We start from the raw sequence: 25,951 nt of genomic DNA, 5'->3' as shown, positions 1-25,951 counted from the left end.
ACAAGAGAAATCAAGAGCTTGTGGTATATAGATGTCATTAAGGGGCCCTTCCAGCTTTCAGATCTGGATAGTACGATAAGAATATTCTCTGTTGGTTTTGGAGAACCTCTTCTGCCAATCTTCCATGCTTGATGCGCTCCAAATGTGTTGAGATTGCAACTCCCAATGTACTCAACTAGCAAGACCAAACAGTCAGAGTCTCCACCGTAGGGGACCAATAACAGAATAACAGTGTTGGGAGGGACCTTGGAGGTCTTCTAGTCCAACCCTCTGCTCAAACAGGAAACCCTATACTGTTTCAGACAAATGGTTGTCCAATCTCTTCTTAAAAACTTCCAGTGTTGGAGAATTCACAACTTCTAGAGGCCAGTTGTTCCACTGATTAATTGCTCTAACTCACAGGAAACTTCTCCTTAGTTCTAGGTTGCTTCTCTCCGTGATTAGTTTCCACCCATTGCTTCTTGTCCTGGCTTCAGGTGCTTTAGAGAATAGGTTGATCCCCTCTTCTTTGTGGCAGCCCCTGAGATATTGGAACGCTGCTATCATACTATCCCTAGTCTTTCTTTTCATTAAACTGGACATACTCAACTCCTGTGACTGATCCACATGTTTTAACCTCCAGATCCCTAATCATCTTGGTTGTTCTTCTCTGCATTCTTTCTAGAGTCTCAACGCCTTTTTTTTAATATTCCGACAACCACAACTGGATGCGGTATTCCAAGTGTGGTCTTACCAAGGTGTTATAAAGTGATACTAACACTTCATGTGATCTTGGTATTATCCCTCTGTTAATGCAGCCTAGGACTGCGTTGGCTTTTTTTGGCTTCGATGTGAACACGTACAAGTTGCGCTCAGGAAGGTTTAAAAAACAACAACAACCCTTCTACATAACCAGAACTCAATCCAAAACCAGGAACTATTGTTATGACTTCCAACTGCAGCTTTATATTTGAATTTGTATTTATTAATTTGTCAAACATGTACAAGACAGCAGGTATAAATATAAACATGGATATAAACAAAGGAAATGAGTACAAATAAACAGGGACAGCAGGACAGGGACACTGGTGGGCTTCTGCAGGCCCCCTTTACAGACCTCTTAAGAGTGGGGTGAGGTCCACAGTAGATAGTTTGAGGTTGAAGCTGTGAGGGTTTGAGGATGTAACAACGGAATCAGGTAGAGCATCCCAGGCATTGACCACTCTGTTTGCTGAAGTCGTATTTTCTGCAATCGAGTTTGGAGCAGTTTACCTTGAGTTTGTATCGATTGTTTGCCCGTGTATTATTGAGGTTGAAGCTGAAGAAGTCGTTGACTGGTCGGACATTGTAGCAGACAATTTTGTGTACCGTGCTTAGATCACACCACAGGCGGCGCAGTTCCAGATTGTCCAAGCCCAAGATTTCAAGCCTGGCGGCATAAGGGATTCTATTGTGAGCAGAGGAGTGAAGTACTCTTCTCGTGAAGTACCTCTGGCCCCGCTCGATCGTATTAATGTCCGATGTACAGTGTGGATTCCAGGCAGATGAGCTGTTTTCGAGAATTGGTCTTGTGAGTAAGCTACTCAGGATTTTACACGCTCCTGTTGTACAGTGTTTGTTAATGCTCTCTGCATCAACAGGAAGTCTCACAAGTAGTTACAGGTGTCTGTCTGTAAGCCACCAAGGCCTCAAAAGAATGTCACGGACCTAAGCAGCAAATAATTCCTGCCTTTTTATTATTATTATTATCATTATCATTATGAGGATCTCAACGTAGACTGGTCAATTTCCAGAGAGAATCAACTAATCCTGGTTGGCAACAGAACTGAAAGAGTTCACTATCACCCGAGCAAAAAAAGTCTTGGATTTCCTAAAGGATCCAAGCCAAAGGCATCAGGCCCTGAGAGTGTTACCGTAAAGGCCTTGGGAAAAATAAAATGTGCCATTCCTTTAACATGTTCCAGAGAAGCCATGCGGGTGATAGAATGGATGTCGAGCCATGTCTGACATGTGCAGCATGGCTAAGTAACTGAGTCACTCCATTGTTTAGTAAACAATTACCAGCAAAGCACAGCCTGGGTCTTAACCTCCTGTTTACATGAAAGTGACGACTGCCGATCCTGTGTGGGCTGCAATTTTCTTCGCTCTTTCTTTCTTTCTTTCTTTCTTTTTGTCTGTCTTTCTTTCGGGAGGCAGGCAGGCAGGCCACTGCTTCTCGTTGAAGCAGTTAACCCTTCCGTGTCAAAAGATTTTAGTGGCATTTGCCATCTCAACAAGAGGACGGAACAGGACAGGTGGATCTTTTCAACAGCTTACGCTTTAAGAAGATAACAGTATTGGGGAGAATATTAACTGCACTCAAGTATCACGGAACCTCATTGGGGCTTAAATGTACAGCATATGCAGCAGTGATATCTGCCTGCCTCTATGTACATGTATGCCTGCTTGCCTGCCTGCCTGCCCATCCATCCATCCATCCATCCGCTATCTATCTATCTATCTATCTATCTATCTATCTATCTATCTATCTATCTATCTATCTATCTATCTATCTATCTATCTATCTATCTATCTATCTATCTCCCCTATCTATCTATCTATCTATCTATCTATCTATCTATCTATCTATCTATCTATCTATCTATCTACCTACCTACCTACCTACCTACCTACCTACCTACCTACCTACCTACCTACCTATCTATCTATCTATCTATCTATCTCCCTTATCTATTGTCTCTCATCCATCAATCATTTATCAATTATCTATCATCTTTCTCTCTCTCGTGTAACATTTATCTTATCTATCTATCTAACTATCTATCTATCTATCTGTCTCCCCTATCTGTGTCTGTCTGTCTGTCTGTCTGTCTGTCTGTCTGTCTGTCTGTCTATCTATCTATCATCTATCTATCTATCTATCTATCTATCTATCTATCTATCTATCTATCTATCTATCTATCTATCTATCTCCCCTATCTATTGTCTCTCATCCATCAATCATTTATCAATTATCTATCATCTTTCTCTCTCTCGTGTAACATCTATCTTATCTATCTATCTATCTATCTATCTATCTATCTATCTATCTATCTATCTAACTATCTATCTATCTGTCTCCCCTATCTGTGTCTGTCTGTCTATCTATCTATCTATCTATCATATCTATCTATCTATCTATCTATCTATCTATCTATCTATCTATCTATCATATCTATCTATCTATCTATCATCTATCTATCTATCTATCTCCCCTATCTATTGTCTCTCATCCATCAATCATTTATCAATTATCTATCATCTTTCTCTCTCTCGTGTAACATCTATCTTATCTGTCTGTCTGTCTGTCTGTCTGTCTGTCTATCCTATATCTGTCTGTCTGGCCGTCTGTCTATCTATCTCTATCATCTATCTATATCTATCCATCCATCATTTATCTATTGATTTAATTTATGTCATGCCCTATCTCACAAGACATAAAAACATGCCAGAAACATAGAACAAAATAAAATCCAACAACTCAAATATCTATAGACAAAAGAAATATAATACACACTTAACAATATAATGCAACCGAGCCCCTAATATCCCATCTGGAAAAAAACATGTCACGTTGGAAGAACCCTGAGAGCTGTGATTTCACACCAAAATATCTGTTAAGCCTACATCCTTGCAATTGTGCGACACGTTAAGCTTTAACCGATTTAACCTGGCACATTGCAGAATGGCTTGCCTCCAGAAGTTGCCAACACTGGAGGTTTTTAAGAAGAGATTAGACAGGCATTTGTGCAAAATGGTCTACGATCTCCTGCTTGAGCAGGGGGTTGAGCTAGAAGACCTTCAGGATCCCTTCCAATTCTATTATTCAGTTATATTGTTCAGTAGCTTACCCTTTGGGGTAAAAGTGTAAAATGGATTGCATTTAGCAATCAGTTAAACATTTGCCAAATACATTTGTGATGCATTCTGTATTTTATTCCATATAGCCCTTCCACCCCTTTTAATGTCAAAGGTCAGCTATGTCATCACCTTTGTCAAGCTTTACCTTCATCATAATGCTCTTCTCAGGAATGATATCTCATCTTCTATAATTGAGAGAAAATTTCTATTTTAAAGAAACGTTGCCCAGGAAAAGCTTATTTAAAATTTATAGAATAGAATAGAATAGAATAGAATAGAATCTTTGGGGCATAACAAATGGATATTTAGAATAGAATAGAATAGAATATTTCTCCCTCCCTCCCTCTTTCTTTCTTTCTTTCTCTCTCTTCCTCCTCTCTCTCTCTCTCTTCCCCTCTCTCTCCCTCCCTCTCACTTTCTTTCTCACGCTTCTCCTCTCTCTCTCCCTCTTCCCCCTCTCCCTTCCCTCCATCCTTCCCTCTCTCTTTCTCTTTCCCCCCTCTCTCCTTCTCCCTCTTCCCCTCTCCCTCCCTCCTTCTCTCTCTTCTCTCCTCTCTTCCTCCTTCTCTCTCTCTCTCTCTTCCCCTCTGCTTCTCTCCCCCTCCCTCTCTCTTCCACCCTCCCTCCCTCCTTCTCTCTCTCTCCCTCTTCCTCCTTCCCTTCCCCCCCCCCCTGCCCCTCTCTGTATGATTGTGTGTACGGCTGTCAGAGATTGTGGTTAAGTAAGGGTGAGTTTGAAGGTCTGGAAAAGGCATTGTTTTTTTCAACTTCAATACAAACAAACAAAAATCCCCTGGCTGATAAATCTTAGTTACATTTAAAAAATAATCTTTCCTCTGCTTTGGTGGTCTGGGGAGTTTATACAATCAAAAGGTTAAAGTCCTTCTTTGTTGCTGTTTCCCTGTTCATTAGTACAGTAGAAAACAATAAAGCGAGGCTGCCAGAAGAGACCCTGATAATAACTGAGTCAACAGCTGAAAGCGTTTTTTTATCTTTTTGTGCATGACTTTTACAACCCTGTGAACTACTTTGGAACACAAGCAACAACTGATTCTCTCGGAGGGAAACATTCATTATTAACACAACGGAGAGGAAAAAGATGGCAGCCTGGTGGTACTCGTTTCTTGAGCCTGCGGGCATAAAATTCCAGTCCACAGGGCATAGATAGGTAGTCCTCGACATACGGCCCACAATGAAGACCAGCATTTCTCTTGCTAAGCAAGGCGGTTGGTAAGTTAGGGACACCCGAATTCACAGCTTTTCCTGTCTCTGCCATGGTCTTAAGCGAATCGTTGCAATTGTTAAAAGAAACGTATGGTTGTTAAGCAAATGTGGCTTCCCCCACCCACCCACCCACCCCGGAGCTTCACTTGTTAGAAGCCGGCTGGGAAAATCATAGCTAGCGATCCCGGGAAGCTGCAAGCATCATAACTGCATGTCTGTTGTAAGCAATCGCATTTTGATCGTGTGCCTGTGAGGAAGTCGTGACATTCATAAGTGCAAGGATCCTGTTAATCAGAATAAAGTTGGAAGGGACCTTGGAGGTCTTCTAGTCCAGCGGTCACCAACTGGTGGTCTATGGACCGCTGGTGGTCTGTGAGAAAAGTTTGGTGGTCCGCAGAAAAATCATTTGCATTTTTTATATTGCACTAAATCAGGGGTCCTCAAACCACGGCCCCTGGGCCAGACACGTGCAATGAATGTTTGTGTTCTTGCAGAGAGTCTTCCCCTTTTGGGGTCTTTTTGTGTGCGTCAGAGGGGAGCAGAAAGTCCGACTTGGGGTCTGCTTCCGCCTCCTGGTGAGGGGTTTTGGGTGAAGGCTGCAGGGAAGTGCCACTGATGGCGAAGAGCCATAGGGCCTTGTTCCAGTGGGACTGCATCATGGCCTGGAACCGGCTGACCATCTCAGCCTACTGAGCCTCCTGGCACCAGTACCTGGCCTTGCACTCCTGCAGGTCTTCCCTCTACTTGGAAACCCTATGCTTGTAGTCCTTAGTGAGGTGCTTCTGCTGAGCCTCCTTCTCGGTCAGATCCAATTCGAACTGAGCTGTTTTGCCAACTCTTTCTCGTGGTGGCTGCTTAGCTCCAACAACTGCTTCCTGTTGGGGCCCTAAGGAGCCAGGGCGGGCAGGCGAGGAGGGGCTAGGAGGCCGAGTAGAGGCTGGCAAGGTGAGTGACATTGAGTTGGCCACGCCCACCCAGTCACATGGCCACCTAGCCACGCCCAGCCAGCCAGTCATTAGGCGGATCATATTAGTGGTCCGTGGGATATAAAATTATGAATTTAGTGATCCTTGAGCTCCGAAAGGTAGTGGATTCCTACCAGTTCGGACCGATTCGGCCAAAACCAGTAGTAGTTTGGGTCGCTGGAACCGCCAGCAACTCAGGCCTGCCACGCCCCCAAACCTGTTCTCATGGCGCTGCCATAGGCACCGCCATTTTGTTTTTTGCTTCTGCGCATGCACAGAGCACTTTTTATTGCTCTGTGCATGGGTGCGCAGCACGCATCAAGCATGTGCACTCATGGCGCACCCACGAGCAGACCAGCAGTAATGAGTAGTCCAACCCCCTGCTCAAGCAGGAGACCCTATACCATTTCAGAAACTGTCCGGTCTTTTCTTAAGACATGATCACAAGACAACAGTTGGTTAAGCCTAACCCAGTTCTGTTTGGGCAGGTTAGAAGTCAGCTTTCTGATCTTTCCCCATAAGCCACTTCCTTCAATCTTCTTAGCTTTGCGTCACAGTGTATCTGGCATCAAGCAGCACAGAACATGAGGTTTGGGGAGCTTCTTGGCACACCCCAGGCTGGCATGTTATCCCCATAAACGTGGGGGGGAAAAACACCCACCCCATTCCTTGAGCAAATAAATATGACTGGCATCCCAAACCCATCTTTGGGATGGTGCAGCATCGGAAAAGAGTTCAACCTTGTGAACGAACGAAGCTGAAATGAAAATTGAGCCTTGAATTATGCAGCTGGGAAAGTCCACATTTTGGGCAAATTCTGCCCTGACTGAGTTCACACTCTCTAGGATTTTGCCAAGCGCGCCCGCCAAAAAAGGACGTCGGAAGTAGGAAGGGTTGCAATTGCCAGTGCAGCTCTCCCTTGGCCCAGCCATGTTGCAGAATATTATTGGCCTGGACTGGAAGTTTGTGTGTGGGCTGGGAGGTGCGGGAGGGGAGGGGAGGTGGAAAAGGATGCATTTAAACTTTGATCTCTCATCCAGTTAATCTGAAAGACTTCTGTGTACATCCAGCTAATTCAACCAAAACCCAGATCAGTGCTACAGCCTACACTGCTGTTGGAAAGGGGAGGAGGGGGGAATGACTGCGAATGAGAAATCCGCATGGCAGCCATGTCATTTGAAAGACATCTTCCATATGGTTCACTCTAATAATAGACTGGGTTTTTTTTTGCCTGCGTTCTTGTTGGCTGCGGAGTCCTCCGGGGAAATGAGGAGGGCCGAGGTTGTTTCAAATCTGGAGGCCCACCAGAGATAGGCCAACAAGGAGAAAGGCCATAACAAGTCAGAATGTGAAAATGGGATGGTCATGTCATGCCTATACCATGCTTCCCCGAAAATAAGACATAGATAGATAGATGATAGATAGATAGATAGATAGATAGATAGATAGATAGATAGATAGATAGATAGATAGATAGATAGATAGATAGATAGATAGATAGATAGATAGATAGATAGATAGATGATAGATAGATAATAGATAGATGATAGATAGATAGATAGATAGATAGATAGATAGATAGATAGATGATAGATAGATAGATAGAAAGATAGATAGATAGATAGATAGATAGATGATAGATAGATGATAGATAGATAGATAGATAGATAGATAGATAGATAGATGATAGAAAGATAGATAGATAGATAGATAGATAGATAGATAGATAGATAGATAGATAGATAGATAGATTTAGATAGATTTAGATTTAGATTTAGATTTGGGTTGCATTTGTGCTGATAAATAAAGGGAGACGAGTATAGATCTATTTCAAGCTATTTAGCTCTCATCAGCTAGCCATATCCTTACTGGGATTCGAACCTGAGCTGTTTTTACATGTTAGGCAGTTGTATTAGCCTCTAAGCCACAAGCTTTCCTCCCTTATCAGCTGAGCCAAGGAAATGATGAAGTGTTATGTCAAAGCACCTGGTATGCCCAAATATGGGGGGGGGGCATCCTAGGGTGGAGCTGAAAAGGGAAGCAGTATGCTCCCTCCCATATTTGGGCATACCAGGTGCTTTGACATAACACTTTACACACACCCCCCACACACACACACAAAAAGGCACAAAGTCTTACTTTAGGGGAGGGGAAATGTTGTCCACTGACTCAGCGCATTTGCACGCATCGCCCCCGTCAGGAAACCCTATAGCATTTCAGACAATCTCTTCTTAAAAATTTACAGCATTGGAGCATTCCACAATTTCTGGAGGCAAGTTGTTCCATTGGAGAAATGTTCTCACTGTCACCTTAGTTCTAGGTTGTTTCTCTCCTTGATTAGTTTCTGCCCATTGCTTCTTGTCCTGCCCTCAGGCACTTTGGAGAATAGCTTGACCCCCTCTTCTGTGGGGCAGCCCCTGAAATATCAGAACACTGCTATCATGTCCCCCGTAGTCCTTCTTTTCATCAGACTAGATATATCCAATTCCAGCAACCGTTCTTTCTATGTTTTAGCCTCCAGTCCCCTGATCATCTTTGTTGCTCTTCTCTGCACTCTTTCTACAGTCCCAACATCTTTTCTACATCGTGGTGATCAAAACTGAATTCCAAGTGTGGCCTTAGCAAGGCATTATAAAGTGGTATTAACCCTTCACGTGATCTTGATTCTATCCCTCTGATGATGCAGCCTAGAACTGTGTTGGCTTTTTTGGCAGCTGCTGCACACTGCTGGCTCATATTTAAATGGTTGTCCACTAGGACTCCAAGATCCCTCTCATAGTTATGGGAGAATCGAAAGGTTTTTCATCCAATCTAGTTTTTATTTCTCATCCTGGGCGTTCAGCTCCATGCTGTAACAAAATCCATGGACTTATTTTGCGGTAGTGCCCAGCTCTTTGATTCATTGTTGGACGTTGTGGTCCAAACAGTGCCGCAAATATTGTCAGAATTGACGTTCCCTCCTGTGGAGGTGGGCATAATCCAACAGTGGAATAATTAAGAGTTCCCACGTGCTTTAACACTGACTCTGTTCTATGCAGTTTGCCGTGATTAATGAATGCATTTTGATAGGCAAATCTGAAACGATTATTGTGCTTTCCCGTTTGAAATTGCTAAATGGATTTTGCCAAAGGAAGGTGGGTTGTCCCTCGGTCAGCAAGCTGCAGTTAATTTGTGAGTGGGATGGGATGAAAACAGATCTGTTCCTTTTGTCGACTGATGGATGTCGTGCACATGAATTAAAATTCTCTTCGTGCGGAGCGTGTAGTTCAGGGCATTGCCACCTACTACTCTCTCCTCAGTCTAGAACGACAGAGTTGGAAGGTCACCTAGCCCAAGCCTCTGCTCAACCAGGCAGATGTTCATCCAAACCACCAATGATGGAGCATGCACAACTTATGAAGGCGAGTCATTCCACTGGGTGTCCAACTCAAGGTTCAAGGCTCGGGGGGCAGACCTGGCCCAATTGGTGGGGGGCTTAGATCTGGTCCTGGAAACAGTGAAGGACTGGCAGAGGGTTGCAGGAGCCCATCCCAGCCGAAAATGGAGCACGGGAACATTTTTTTTCTCAATGGATGGATGGATGGATGACTGGCTAGATAGACAGATCGATAGATAGAAGGACAGACAGACGGATGGATGGATGGTGGATGGATGGATGGATGGATGGATGGATGGATGGATGGATAGATAGAGGATGGATGGATGGATGGATGGATGGATGGATGGATGGAGAGGTGGATGGATGGATGGATGGATAGAGGATGGATGGATGGATGGATGGATGGATGGATGGATGGAGAGGTGGATGGATGGATGGATAGATGGAAGGATATAAGGATGGAAGGATGGATAGAATGACAGACAGGCAGACAGACAGATAGATAGAAGGATGGATAGACAGACGGATGGATGGAGATAGATAGATAGATAGATAGATAGATAGATAGAAAGATGATAGATAGATAGATAGATAGATAGATAGATAGATAGATAGATAGATAGATAGATAGATTTGTACTATGTTGAAACAGTTTTTAATTGTTTTATGATTGTTCACCACCCAACATCACTTGTAAAAATGGGGCATCATTTAACAACTGTCTCGCTTAGCAACAGAAATTTCGGGCTCAGTTGTGGTTGTAAGTCCAGAATGACCTGTATTCTTTTGTGTAGCTTATTATAAGACAAGATCTCTCCTTCAAGTGATTCCGCTGAGGGATCGCTCTTCATCTTCCTAGCCGTGTGTGATGTGGAATGATCCAGAAATACTCTACTGTTTCCCTGCTTGAAATGTGCATTGGGAAGTCCATGGAACCTGCATTAATTGTGCCTTTTAAAAACTTATGCTTTCCCGTCCCTCTCTAAGCCCCTTCTACATCCCAGCAGAGATGTAGCTTGAAAGGTTCTCCCCTCTTTGATTTAAATCACTTGATTTATGGCCTAGCAGGTCTTTTGTTTTTGATTCAAATAATGTATTTTGCTCATGCGAGAAAAAGAGAGAGAGAGAGGGAAAAACAGTGTTATTTGCTACTTGATCGCTTCAGTGTAACTATTGGGACCATCTCCGCCTGATTTGTTTTATAATTAAAGCTTTTTGCAATTCGCTTGTCACCTCCCTCGCTCCTCTACCGATTCCCACGTGCCATTTTCCTCCCTTTCCCCGGCACCAAGATTGACTGAAGGTTCACACGAGTCATGGCTCGGAGGGCCACCATAAAAGCAGGGCTGGCTGTGTTGACATGGTTTGTGTTGGAGTGACAACCTCAGAGAATTATCTCAGCTTTCCTTTTGATGGCGACTAATTGAATTATTTTATTATACTGCATGTTTTAGTAGCGAGAGGTGAGGTGGGGTCACCTTGTCCCCGAAACAGAGTCTCCGGTGTTGTGCTGCAGTGGAAGGCAGCTAAAAGTGGTGCCAGTTGAACTTGTGCGACTAGAAGATCTCGGGCGCTCGCCACGCGATCGTTTGGCACAGTGGTGGGTTTCACATTTTTTTAGAACCTCTTCTGTAGGTGTGGTCTGCTTTGTGGGAGTGGCTTGCCGGCCATGTGACTGGATGGGAGTGGCTTGCCAGCCATGTCACTGAGTGGGAGGGGCTTGGAAGTCATGTGACTGGGTGGGCGTGGCCAAGTTGTCAAATGTGGAGAAACTCACTTAACAACGCTCTTGCTTAGCAACCAAAATGTTGGCTCAGAAACTCTGGCATTTGAAGCACGTAAGTCTTAAAGCTGTCAAGTTACAAGACCCTTGCACCCCTTAACCCTTTAGAAAAAAACCACAGGGGTGTTCAAACTTGACAGCTTTAAGACTTGTGGACTTCAACTCCCAGAATTCCTCCTCTCGCTCTTCATCTTGATGATGTGCGGATGGGCGGGGGGAGAGAGCTGGAACCGGTTCTAAATGGCACTGTAGATTTGTGGAACCTCTTCTATAGAAGAGGTTGGAACTGGCAGGAACCCACCCCTGGTTTGGCAGTTCTGCATATAAATGCCTATGAAAGCATATTCTGGCCTTAGGACTGCAGGAGTCCTAGTCAGAGAAAGTTCACCAGGCCTCTGTGGAGTCTGTCAACAGAGCAGGCTTTCCCACTTTAAGACAAGTGAACTTCATGTCCCAGAATCCCCTAACCAGCCAGCCCATCAAGGGTGTTGAGGGGGTTTACTTTCGTATTGTGTATCTTGTTTAATTTTGGAAGTCAGTAAAAATGTTAAACTTGGAAGAGTGTTTGGGGTTTTGGAGATGAAAATGCCATCCAGTTTGAGTGATTCTATGGGAATTACACTATGTATTCTAAGTGGTCAGTGATGTGTGTATGTGTGTGGATAAATGATAGATAGATAGATAGATAGATAGATAGATAGATAGATAGATAGATAGATAGATAGATAGATAGATAGATAGATAGATAGATGATAGATAGATGATAGATAGATGATAGATAGATAGATAGATAGATAGATAGATAGATAGATAGATTGATAGATGATGATAGATAGATAGATAGATAGATAGATAGATAGATAGATAGATAGATAGACAGACAGACAGACAGACAGACAGACAGACAGACAGACAGACAGACAGATATAGAGGGAGGGAGGGAGGGAGGGAGGGAGGGAGGGAGGAAGATACCATAGATGGGTAGATATAGATGGAGGGATAGATGGAGAGACGGAGGCATGATAGAAATAAATGGGTGGATGCATGGATGAATGGATTGATAGATAGATGATAGATAGACAGACAGACAGACAGACAGACAGACAGATATAGAGGGAGGGAGGGAGGGAGGGAGGGAGGGAGGGAGGGAGGGAGGGAGGAAGATACCATAGATGGGTAGATATAGATGGAGGGATAGATGGAGAGAGGGAGGCATGATAGAAATAAATGGATGGATGGATGGATGGATGGATGGATGGATAGATAGATAGATAGATAGATAGATAGATAGATAGATAGATAGATAGATAGATAGATAGATAGATGATAGGTAGATGATAGGTAGATGATAGATAGATAGATAGATAGAGTGTTTGGGGTTTTGGAGATGAAAATGCCATCCAGTTTGAGTGATTCTATGGGAATTACACTATGTATTCTAAGTGGTCAGTGATGTGTGTATGTGTGTGGATAAATGATAGATAGATAGATAGATAGATAGATGATAGGTAGATGATAGGTAGATGATAGATAGATAGATAGATAGATAGATAGATAGATAGATAGATAGATAGATAGATAGATAGATAGATAGATACAGGGAGGGACAGGTGGAGAGAGGTACCATAGATAGATATAGATGGAGGGACGGACAGAGAGAGGGATGATAGAGATAGATAGGTAGGTAGGTAGGTAGGCAGACAGACAGGGTGGGAGGGAGGGAGGGTGATATCATAGATAGATAGATATAGAGGAAGGGAGGGAGGGAGAGATGATAGGTAGGTAGGTAGATAGACAGACAGACAGACAAACACAAAAAGGGAGGGAGGGAGATACCATAGATAGATGATAGATAGATAGATAGATAGATAGATAGATAGATAGATAGATAGATAGATAGATAGATAGATAGATAGATGATAGATAGATAGATAGATAGATAGATAGATAGATAGATAGATAGATAGATAGATATAGATGGAGGGACAGACAGACGGAGGAAGGGATGATAGTGATAGATAGATGATAGATGATAGATAGATAGATAGATAGATAGATAGATAGATAGATAGATAGATAGATAGATAGATAGATAGATAGATGCTAACATCACAATATAAAGAAAATAATGTTTTATTAGCTTGGTTAAAGCCACTTGACTCCAAGAAGCTCCTTGTAGTTAAAATGGCCTGGTTATTCGAACCATTATTATATCAATCCAAGCTTCACAAACTTTTCGGGATTTGCACATCATCTTCCTTGGCCGAGAAGAACGAATATCCACAATTATAATTCCTAATGCCTTTTCTTTAAAAGATTGCTCCTCCCCCCCCCTTTCATTTCTTTTCCCACCTCAAGAAGTTTTCCTTAAATGCTGATCTTCTTTCCCCAAGGAATCTTTAAAATGACGTTCTAATGTTGCGGTTTGGTTGCATATTAATAAAAGACGGCTTTGTATTCTCTTTTCTTCCCCCCACCCAGGACAAGACGACATTGGAGAACCTGACTCAACAGCTGGCAGTCAAACAGAACGAAGACGGGAAATTTAGCCACGCGATGATAGATTTCAACATGAGCGGAGACTCGGATGGTCAGTAGCCCGGCCTTTTGCCTTCTTTCCAGCCGTGCCTGGCCCCACAAAATCAGTGAGGAAACAGCCTTGAGATCTTTGCTCCATAAGCATGGAAAGAAACCTTAACTCAGCAAAGATAAGGGCGGGAGGCTTTCGATCTGTGGATTTATTTATTTTTCTTCTTCTTACCGTGTTTCCCCGAGAATAAGACTGCCCTGGATAACAAGTCCAATCGAACTTTGGAGCGCATGCGCTAAAATACGCCCTCCCCTGAAAATAAGCCCTCCCCGAAAATACTGCAACGCAGCAGCTGTGAGGTGACCACGCTCGCCGCCTCCTGCACCTCAAAAATAATAAGACCTTCCCGAAAATAAGGCCAAGCGCTTTATTTCTGGGGTCAAAAGAAAATAAGAGCCTGTCTTCTTTTCAGGGAAATACGGTACTTCCTTGGCTCCAGCTATTCATCTGCCTCATTGATGTCTGACTCTGAAGGCAGCTGATAACTGTCAAACAGGCCTGGCCCCCTCTCTGCCTCCGATGCAGAGCCCTCATCAGAGCCTTCCCCAGACTCCAGGACTGGCCCGTGTTCCTTCCCAACCTCCTCACTGTCCGAATCTTCTGTCAGTTACATTGGCCTCTGGCAAGCCACAACAGAGATGTCAATGATGGGAGAATGAATACCATGAAATAATATTGGTTCCTTGCCTAACCTCTCTTTTCGCTCAACATTTTAGGAAGTGCGGGAGTCTCAGAATCTCGAATTTACCGAGAATCCAGAGGGCGTGGGAGCAACGAGCCACACATCAAGCGTCCGATGAACGCCTTCATGGTGTGGGCGAAAGACGAACGGCGGAAGATCCTGCAGGCTTTCCCGGATATGCACAACTCCAACATCAGCAAAATATTGGGTAAGAACAACAACAAAATAACAACAAAATAACAACAACCAAAAAAGGTCAGATGGGTGTGAGGCTTGAGGCGCAAGAGATTTGCAAGAGATTTGCATTGCTGCTGGCAACTAACCTAAGACCGGGGGGGGGGGAGAATAAGGAGAACAAGATATGGCTAGGAGTTGGTGAGTTAGCCGGGAGAGACCAACTAGAGGTGGCTATGGCGGCGGGTGAGGGAAAGGAAGGCCGCCATTGCCTGGACTTCTGCTGTTTTTTCCATCATACCCTGGCTGCTCCCAACGCCCCTATGCCCCCCCCCAGGCCTTGTCAACGCCAGCAGGGGACACCAAACTCTAACTGTAAGTCTCTGTGGACCTCTAGGAAGGAACCACCCTGAACCAGCGCGAATAATCTCCCACGTTTGGGTCACTCTGCCATGGAACATCCTGAACACCTTAATAATAATAATAATAATAATAATAAATATTTATTTCTTAGCCACATCCTCTCCCGAAGGACTCGGGGCGGCTAAGAAATAAATTTCTTAGCCGCCCCGAGTCCTTGAACAATCTCTCACCTTGTGGTCACCTTCGTCGTTTTATGCAATTTTATGTAATTGGGGGTATTCGATCATTCCCACCCCCTTCTTCTCTATCTAAATATTTTAACATCTCCTTCCTCCCTCTAAGACCCCGACTCATTAACCATCAACTTTTATGAACTTTTACCAACTTTCTATCAACCTTTATTAGCATCCTGATTCCATTGGACTTTTAACGAACTATTTATTCGAGGTTGGACCTGCTCCGCCTGCGGGAGGCCCCGCTCTCGCAGGTATGGCCCTTGGCTCTCTCAAGGGCCTGCCTTGATGACGGGTTTGTGAACCCCGAGAGGTGGAAGAAACGGAGGCTGAGGGGCTTTTTATCCAGAAGTTTTTTATTGTTATTAAGGGGTTCCAGGGAGGGGGGGTGTGATAACCAGGCCGGGAGAGGCGCCAGTGCCAGTGCCAGACGGACAGGTGAGTCCGGGAAGGAAGTGAGCGGAGCGGGGGGGGGGAGAGGGAACAAGTGATTCCAATAGAGGGTTGTTTGATTACAACGGTCGCGGGGAGGGGGGGTGCGAGGACAAGAGAAGATCACAAGGTCGGTTGGGAGACCGTGGTTGTTGGCTATGCCCGGTCGTTTGCACCAATCCCCGCAACCTAGGTGGCCAGGAACTACAGAGCCCGGGCCTACGGCTGATGCTTTGCAATGCAAGGTCCGTAACCAACAAGGCCCCCCTCATTAATGAGTTGATCTCTGAGGGGGAGCTAGACCTTGCAGGGATAACGGAAACCTGGTTGGGCCACGAGGGTGGTTTACCCCTCGTGGAAATGTGCCCACCAGGTTTCCGTGCATTCCATCAGCCTCGGGCCCTGGGTAAGGGTGGTGGGGTGGCGGTAGTTATACGGGAAGGTCTAGAGCCGAGGGAGTTCACTGTTCCTCAGATATCCGGGTGTGAGTCCCTTGGTGTGAAATGGGGCCCAGGGAGGCAGTTGGGTTTGCTGATTGTATACTTGGCTCCTCGCTATACATCAGCAGCCCTGCCCGAGCTCCTCGAGCTGATCTCGGAGACGGCGGTTGAGATCCCCAGGCTTGTGGTTATGGGGGATTTCAACCTGCCGTCGACGGGAGCAGCATCTGAGGTAGCTCGGGAGTTCATGGCTTCCATGACAGCCATGGGCCTGACCCAGTTAATTCAGGGCCCCACACACGAAGGAGGCCACACATTGGACCTTGTTTTTGTATCTGAGCAGTGGACGAGTGATCTGGGTAGAGGGGATTTTACTGTTACACCCCTGTCATGGTCAGATCACTCATGTCTCCGGCTTGACTTCCCTGGCGCTACCCCCCACCGCGAGGAGGCGGGACCAGACGGTCCACGCTGGTACCGCCCCAAGCACCTGATGGAGCCGGATAGGTTCCAGACGGAGCTTGGGCCATTACCTGTAGCCCTGACCCGCGCTCGGTCGGAGGACCTAGCGGCCGCCTGGAATAGGGCGGCGGCTGGGGCCTTGGACCGGGTTGCGCCTTTGCGACCTCTCCTGCGGCAGCGACCCACCCGGGCTCCTTGGTATACCGAGGAGCTGAGGGTGATGAAGCGCCACAGGAGACGTCTAGAGAGCAGGTGGAGGTCCTCACGCTCCGAATCTGATCGAACACAGGTAAGATCCTACTTGCGGGCCTACCTTGTGGCATTAAGGGTGGCCAAACGTAGATATTGCGCCACCCTTATTGCGTCCGCGGATAACCGCCCTGCCGCCCTGTTTAGGGTGACCCGCTCCCTCTTGTCACAGAGGACACAGGGGGCACCCTTACAGGGCAGAGCAGAGGAATTTGGGGAATATCTGCAGGACAAAGTCGCTCAGATCCGGAGCGGATGGGCCCCACTCAGTGGACCAGACGGGCCGCCAACAGCGAGTCTTGTGAGACCATCCTGGGAGGAGTTTGATTCTGTTGCCCCCGAGGATTTAGATAGGTTGCGTGGACGGCTGCGACCCACCACATGTTTAATGGACCCGTGTCCCTCCTGGTTGGTACTGGCATCTTGGGAGGTGACCCGAGGCTGGCTTCTGGGCCTGGTGAATGCCTCATTGGGTGAGGGATCCTTACCAACCGCCTTGAAAGAGGCGGTGGTGAGGCCCTTGCTTAAGAGGCCTTCACTCGACCCAATGGAGCTAGCTAATTATCGTCCAGTCTAGAACCTTCCGTTTCTAGCGAAGGTTGTAGAGAATGTGGTGGCGCAGCAGTTTCCACGACACCTTGACGAATCCGAGTATCTAGACTCACGCCAGTCCGGCTTCCGACCCGGGCACAGCACAGAGACAGCCTTGGTCGCGTTGGTTGATGATCTCTGGAGGGCCAGAGATAGAGGTTGTTCCTCTATCCTGGTCCTATTAGACCTCTCGGCGGCTTTTGATACCATCGACCATGGTATCCTATTGCGCCGGTTGGAGGGGATAGGAGTCGGAGGTACCGTTTTGCGGTGGTTTGGCTCCTACCTCTCCAACCGGAGGCAATGTGTGTTGACAGGGGGACAGAGGTCGACCCCGAGGCCACTCACTTGTGGAGTGCCACAGGGGTCGGTCCTCTCGCCTCTCCTGTTCAACACATATGTGAAGCCGCTGGGTGAGATCATCCGTGGTTTTGGGGTTGAGTATCACCTCTACGCTGATGATACTCAGCTGTATATTTCAACTCCAAACCACCCCAACGAGGCTGTCGAAGTGATGTCCCGGTGTTTGGAGGCCGTCGGGGTCTGGATGGGGGACAACAGACTTAAACTCAACCCCTCCAAGACTGAGTGGCTGTGGCTACCGGCACCTCGGTTCAGCCAGCTGATCCCATCGCTGGCCATAGGGGGCGAACAATTGCCCCCTGTGGAACGGGCGCGCAATTTGGGCGTCCTCCTTGATGCCCGGCTGTCAATGGATGATCATGTGGCAGCCGTGGCAAGGGGGGCGTTCCACCAGGTTCGCCTGGTGCGCCAATTGCGCCCCCTACTGGACCGGGATGCCCTACGCACGGTCACTCATGCGCTGGTGACGTCCCGCCTGGATTACTGCAACGCTCTCTACATGGGGCTGCCCTTGGGACGCACCCGGAGACTGCAGTTAGTTCAGAACGCAGCCGCGCGGGCTGTGATGGGGAGTACGAGGTACTCCCACGTAACACCTCTCCTGCGCGAGCTGCACTGTCTGCCTGTGGTTTTCCGGGTGCGTTTCAAGGTGCTGATTACCATCTTTAAAGCGCTCCATGGCACGGGACCTAGTTACTTGCGGGATCGCATCCTCCCACATACATCCCTGCGGCCAATACGCTCACACAGGGAGGGACTTCTCCTGGTGCCGTCCACTAGGCAATGCCAGCGGGCGACACCGAGGAGTAGGGCCTTCTCTGTGATGGGCCCAACCCTCTGGAATGACCTCCCCCCCGACATTAGAACCACTTCTGACCTCCACTCCTTCCGGCAAAAACTGAAGACCCACCTGTTCCGATTAGCAGGCCTGGCATAATTCAACTGTCCCTCCTGGCAAATGTATTATATCTGGTTATTTTAGGGGCTTTTTAATTTACTGTATTTGTTTTTAGGGGTTTGAATTTATTTTATATCTGCTTTGTACAGTTCTTTTAACTACATTTTAACCTTCTCCATGTCAATTGTCAACTGTACATATTTAATTTAATTTTATTGTATCCTGTTATATTTTGTATGAACTGTACACCGCCCCAAGTCCCTTGCGGGAGAGGGGGCGGTCTAGAAGCATTAAATATTATTATTATTATTATTATTATTATTATTATTATTATTATTATTATTATTATTATTATTATTATTATTATTATTATTATTATTATTATTAAGGGTAGGAAACGGGACTGCCAGATGTGCAGTTCTTCATGTATTTGTTTTCTTTGAACATAAATGTATTTGCTAAAACACGACTTTCAGTTTGATTTTCAATATGTTCGTGGTAGAATTTTCAGTAGATTAGAGTACAATTCGGAGAAACGTTGGGCAACACAAAATTCAAATTCCATCGTAATGTACAGAATGATGACTCAGCAGTGCTGGGCAGAAGGGACTAACTGTGTGTTGTGTCTGCAGACCTGGCAGAAGAGTCGGACAGTGAAGAGGTTGGGGAGGAGCATGGGCCAGTCCTGGAGGCTGGGGAAGGCTCGGACGAGGTCTCTGGCATCAGAGGCAGAGGCCGTCTGGCCGTGATCAGATGCCTACGGAGCTAGACAGCAGTGAGGCAGAGGAACAGCTAGAGCCTGCTCCCAGTGTGCACATGCGCAGAGCTGCCAGAAGAAAAGAACAACTCAGAAATCGGGGTAGAGTTGGGAGTAAAGCAACTGGTGGATGGTGAATGACCCCTCCCATGGGAGATAAAAGAGGAGCGAAAGGGGAGTGGGCTTTTGCAGGAAGCAATTCATTTGTTCGGTCATTAGATTCGTTTCAGGAGTGTGAAGATCTGTCCGTGAATCTCAGAGACTCTGTGCCCAGTCTTTCCTTTGACAGCACCTCATTTGCAAAATATTTACATGGCAGCTTTCCAAGATAGATAAGGTCTGTAGTCCTAAATATTCCTTTGAAAGACTGTTTGCCAGGCCTTTGCTGAATGTGAATTAAAGGAATTCACATTCGTTTAATAAAAGGGGTTTTGTCGGGACCAGGACTCTGCTTTGTGCTTTTTGGGGCAGCCTAGATCAGAACACTGTGGCCTGCTTGCAGGAAAGGTGTGTTTGGTCAATTCCACATTCCAGAATCCAGTGCTTTTCCTCTGTGTCCAGCTGTCAGATGCTCAGAAGCCCTGCCGCCGCCATTGAATACCAGGTTTAACTATAATTAAACCTCTCTCATCCAGGATCGTGGATGAGAGGACCAAACTAGCAAAGATCTGATTGGGCTTAGCGGGCAGGGGGGATTGTCCTCTCAGAGATGGACAGTGGAGATGTGTCTGTGGTCTCCCAGAAGACTCTTCTGGCTTTCAAAGGTTGTCCTCATTTTACAACAGTTTGCTTACTGACCGTTCAGAGCGCCAACAGCACTTGGAAAAAGTGACTTGCGACCATTTTCCATGCTTACGTGGGTTGCAGTACCCCCTTGATCACATGATCCACATTTTGACGTTTGGCAACTGGCATGTATTTATGAACCGATGCAAACCGGTAGCGTTTCACCCCTGCAACATTCATCATTCTCCGAATAATGTTTTTATACAAAGAAGAATTAAAGAGAAATTCCCCGACAGCTAGAACAATGAATCAGCAGAATGACTTGCCTCCGGAAGTTGTGGATTCTCCATCACTGGAGGCTTTTAAGAAGAGTATGGACCACAGGTGGGTTGCTCCCGGTTCGGCCCGGTTCGGCTGAACCAGTAGTAGAATTCAGGCCTGGGTCGCAGAACAGGCAGTAACCCAGGCCTGCCACGCCCACGAACCAATTCCCTGGCTGCCGCAGGGCCACCGCCATTTTGGATTTCAGTGACTGCGCATGCGCAGTTCACTGTAAATCGTTCTGCGCATAAACAATTTACATTGAACAGTGCATGCGGGAGCAAAGCGAGCGAGCCCATTGCACGCGGGTTGCGAATCGGTAGTGAAACCAGCAGCAAACCACCTCTGGATTGGACAAGCATTTGTCTGAAATGATATAGGGCTTCCTTCCTGAGCAGGGGGTTGGACTAGAAGACCTCCAAGGTCCCTTCCATCTCTCTCCCTCTATGTTCTATAAAGAATGCAAAGCATCTCTTGACAACTGCCTCGTAATTCTCACATCATTCATTGGCACCGAGATGCAGATCGGCCTCGTCCTCCTTCTGGCTTTTTATAAACCTTATAAACTCCCTGAATAATTATTTTCAAAGAGTTTTGTTTTCTTCTAATCTTTGCATTCCAATGCGTAATCCCAAAATTCTCTCCAAGTATTATGTCAATATCTCCTACCGAATGCGAAATCCAGCCATTGAAGAAACGCTCTTAAGAGCAGGATTAAGCGTAGCTATTGATTTCATGCCAAACAGATTCACAGAATCCCACATCTGAGCTTGACGGCAGGTTGTGGAGTTTTAACGGGGCGCCTGAATTGATTAGATTAGTCAGAAGAAAGTGAGATAAGGCGAGAGTACATTTGTTTCGGGGATGATAAAATTTATATATGCCAGTCAAGAGGATTTAAAACTGGTTATGGCCACAAGATTAGGCCTGTGATTCAAGAGGCAAACAGTTTGGTCCACTCTCGTTTAAACAGTGTTCTTGATTAAACTTGCCGTACTCCAGTAATCGTCTTCCGAAATTGGTCTGAGCAGAGGGACCGCCCCTTCGCTCCCCCCCTCGTTCCCCTCCCTCCCAATTTGTACATATATAAAAGCACAAAGGGATTGTTCTGACCGAGGCTTCCCGAGAGCATGGAGCAAACTCCTTGTCCCGACAAAAAACCCTTTGATTAATTGACTGTGAATTCTGCTCATTCACATCCAGCAAAGTCTTTCAAGGGAGGATTTACAGTCACAGACCTTATCTGGCTTGGAGAGCTGACAGGCTGATATCTGCAAAACGTGGCCAGAAGACTCAGAGAGTCACGAACCAATTAAGCGAACTAATGCTCTCCTGCAAACTCCACTCCCCTTTCGCTCCTCTTTTATTCCATCTGGGAGGGGGCATTCAGCGTCCACCTGTGGCCTTACTCCCAAGCTAAACCCTGTTCTTCAGCTGTTCCCCTTCGTCTGGCAATTCTGCACACGCCACATTGGGAACAGGCTCCAGCTGTTCATCTGCCTCATTGATGTCTGACTCTGAAGGCAGCTGATAACTGGCATATGGCTCTGGCCTCCTCTCTGTCTCCGACACAGAGCCCTCATCAGAGCCTTCCCCAGACTCCAGGACTGGCCCATGTTCCTCCCCAACTTCCTCATTGTCCGAATCTGCAGCCACCTGGCAGGTCACAACAAGGGTCTCAAAGTTTCCCCGATTGTTTTAGATAACAACCGCCGAGCGGTCGATGGCTAATTCATTCTGCTTAAAATAGCTGTTGAACCAGACTAAAATTTTGAATAAAAAAACATCTCTGGAGAGTCTGTGTTGACATTTTAAAGGGCTTCTAAGCATTTTATAATACCCTCCAAATCTGGTTTTAATAAGCCACTTCAGCTGATTTTTTTAAAAAAAAAACATAAGGCATCGTCTTTTACTGTTTTCACCCTGGATTTGGGCTTGGGAATGAGGAGAAAGAATGCAATGGGCACTTCAGCGGCATCTTTGTCTGATTAAATGTACAGTAGGTGGATTATAATGTGCAAATTCGTTCCAGATTCTATCCGGGTTGACAGCCCCAGTTAGTCGTCAGCTTCCCCTTGTTGAAAGAATGATGAGGTTTGCAAACCTGGAAGCGTGATTTCTATTATTATTATTGTTGTTGTTGTTATTATTATTATTATTATTATTATTATTATTATTATTATTATTATTATTATTATTATTATTATTATTATTATTATTATACAATTGTATCACAGCGGCCAGTTGTTTTGCTGGATTTGGCATTGATTACTAGTCGGGCCCCACCCAGGGGCCTAGGACGTCGTAACATATTTTCGTAATATACGTGCGGATCCAAGCAGTGCAGCTTTTTGCATTTGACTGATGGTGATTTTGTCAAGTTTTAACTGTTTTAAATGTAATTCCAGTGCTTTTGGAATAGCACCCAGTGTGCCGATTACCACTGGAATTACCACTGCTGGTTTGTGCGATAATTGTTGAATTTCAATGTTTAGGTCCTGGTATTTCGCGATTTTTTCATGTTCCTTCTCCTCGACCCTGCTATCACCTGGTATTGCGATGTCTATGATTGTAACCTTATTTTTCTCAACCAGTGTGATGTCTGGCGTGTTATGCGCCAGTATTTTGTCTGTTTGTATACGAAAATCCCACAGGATCTTGACCATCTGATTTTCGGTGACTTTTTCAGGCTTATGTTCCCACCAGTTTGTTGTTGTTTTAATATTATAATTTTTGCACAAATTCCAGTGGATCATTTGTGCTACTGAATTGTGCCGCAATTTATAATCAGTCTGCGTGATTTTTTTACAGCAGCTGAGTATGTGGTCAACAAATTATTATTGTTGTTGTTGTTATACAATTGTATCACAGCGGCCAGTTGTTTCGCCAGATTTGGCATTGATTACTAGACGGGCCCCACTCAGGGGCCTAGGACATCATAACGTATTTTCATAATATACTTGTAGATTCAAGCAGTGCAGCTTTTTGCATTTGACTGATGGTGATTTTGTCAAGTTTTAACTGTTTTAAATGTAATTCCATCTTTGGCATTGGGCCTTCAGACCTGCCACATTGAATGCTGTGGGAAATTGGGAGGGGTATCGTATGGAATGGGATAGATATAGTCAAAATAACATTCCTTTCTCAGAGAGTCAAGGACGTCTTGCCCTGCCCCTGCCCCTGGAGTGGTGTGACTGGGAGGCATCTCCAGTTGGGACGGTGCCTGATTGGACCATGTGATGGACATGTGGGTGCTGGGCAGGGACTTGAACTTTCATTTGGGTGGGGAAAACCTGGAAGCTTTCAGATTCGGGTTTTCCCAGATGTGCCAATAAGACATCTCTAATAAAATGGAACTTTGAGGAAGCTCGAGTCTCGGAGTCTTCTTTCGTTGGGGGGTCTTACTTGGAACCCTGACATGGATCACATGACCCCAGGACACCGCAACGATCATAAATACGAGTCAGTTGCCAAGAATTAGAATTTTGATCATCTGACCATGGGGAAGCTGAAACGGTCATAAAAGTGAAAAAAGATCACAAGTCACTTTTTACAGCACCATTATAACTTTGACCAGTGGCTAAATTGAACCATTGCAAGTCAAGGACTATCTACCATATTTTTCAGAGTATAAGACGCACCAAGATTTTGAAGAGACAAATTTTTTAAAAAAAGTTTTTGCACTCTGCTGACCTCCCCAAAACAACCCGTTTTTCACAAAAAACGGGCCTGTTTTTTTTGTCAAAAAAAGGGGTATTGATAGCCTTTAGTACAGGGGTGTCCAAACTTGGCAACTTTAAGACTTGTGGACTTCAACTCCCAGAATTCCCCAGCCAGCTCTGCTTCTGGGAGTTGAAGTCCACAAGTCTTAAAGTTGCCAAGTTTGGACACCCCTGCTTTAGGAGGCTTGTAGAGTGCTCCTAGGGGCTGTCGGGGCAAAATTGTGCAAACAACGGCATGTTTTTTGCTCATTTCTGCACTCCCCACCCCCCAGGAGCACTCTGGAAGCCTCCTAAAGGCTATGCACGGCCATTTTGGTAGAGGGGGCGAGGTTTCGGGAGGCAAAAAATGCTGCATTCAGTGTATAAGATGGAGCCAGATTTTCAGCCTCTTTTTTGGGGGGGAAAAGGTGTGTCTTATATCCCAAAAAATATAGTATATCACAGAAGACTTTTCTGATCTGTCCAAAGCAAATTGTTGATTTTTTTTTTTTGGTTAACTCAGCAGGGAAAAGTCGATAACTGGAATGTTTGAGAGAGTCTCAGAAATATTGGGGGTCTTTTTTTTCTTCCAAGAAATATCTTTTTCTTTTTTCTTTTCTTCTCGGCTTACATCAAATGTCTGAAGTACAAACACGATGCGTTTTTCTGAGGAAGCCCCACAAACTCTATACGTGCTTGCGTGTAAAACTCTTGAATTGAAGAATGTTAAAAAAAAAAAGGGCTTTTGCTGGAGACAGAATAATTGTCTTGTTTAGCAAACAGACATTTGGGGCTCAGTTGAGGTCATCAGAGGAAAACAACCTGTACAGCTTTTTTTTGGTAGGATTTAGAAATAGAATAACAGAGTTGGAAGGGACGTTGCAGGTCTTCTAGTCCAACTTCCAGTGTTGGAGCATTCACAACTTCTGGAGGCAAATTGGTCCACTGATAAATTGTTTTGTCAGGAAATTTCTCCTTAGTTCTAAGTTGCTTCTCTCCTTGATTAGTTTCCATCCATTGCTTCTTGTTCTATCCTCAGGTGCCTTGGAGAATAGCTTGACTCCCTCTTCTTTGTGGCAACCCCTGAGATATTGGAACACTGCTATCATGTCTCCCCTAGTTCTCCTTTTCATTCAACTAGACATACCCAGTTCCTGCAACCGTTCTTCATAGGTTTTAGCCTCCAGTCCTGTAATCATCTTTCTTGCTCTTCTCTGCACTCTTTCTAGAGTCTCCACATCTTTTTTACATTGTGGTGACCAAAACTGAATGTCGTATTCCAAGGGTGGCCTTACCAAGGCATTATAAAGTGGTATTAACACTTCACATGATCTTGATTCTATCCCTCTGTTTATGCATTGGCTTTCCGGGCAGCTGCTGCACACTGTTGGCTCATATTTAAATGGTTGTCCACTAGGACTCCAAGATCCCTCTCACAGTTACTACTACTGAGCAAGGTACCACCTATACTGTACCTGTGCATTTGGTTTTTCTTGCTTAAACGTAGAACCTTACTTTTTTCACTATTTGTTTTACCTCCTTTGTTTTATACTAACTGGAGATGGTCAAATAGGGGAACTTTATTTTTTAAAACTAAGTACATAAATAAAATGAGTCATTTGAGTTCAACCTGTTCAGTGACCCAATCTTAATTTGATTCTCAGTAACTAATCCTTTAATTTGTAGGCTTCAGTTTAGCAGATAGGCAATACAATAGAGACAGTATACAAATCTGAATC

At 45.3% G+C, this 25,951-nt stretch overlaps 1 protein-coding gene across 12 annotated transcripts in view; it reads left to right on the top strand.

Moving 5' to 3' along the window:
* The window catches only part of SOX5 (SRY-box transcription factor 5), a 973,495-nt gene that overhangs the window by 938,786 nt on the left and 8,758 nt on the right, over window positions 1-25,951 (top strand). For all 12 annotated transcript variants that reach the window (XM_081957811.1, XM_081957805.1, XM_081957814.1 and 9 more), the window contains 2 exons: window positions 13,712-13,820; window positions 14,537-14,710. In XM_081957811.1, the coding sequence (XP_081813937.1) occupies window positions 13,712-13,820; window positions 14,537-14,710 (283 nt within the window). The remainder of the gene's footprint in view (window positions 1-13,711; window positions 13,821-14,536; window positions 14,711-25,951) is intronic.

Source organism: Natrix helvetica (assembly GCF_964273705.1).
Source record: "Natrix helvetica genome assembly, chromosome: 6".
Classification (NCBI taxonomy): Eukaryota; Metazoa; Chordata; class Lepidosauria; order Squamata; family Natricidae; genus Natrix; species Natrix helvetica.
Note: the sequence above shows the minus strand (reverse complement) of the source record. Positions and strands in the feature narration are given on the sequence as shown.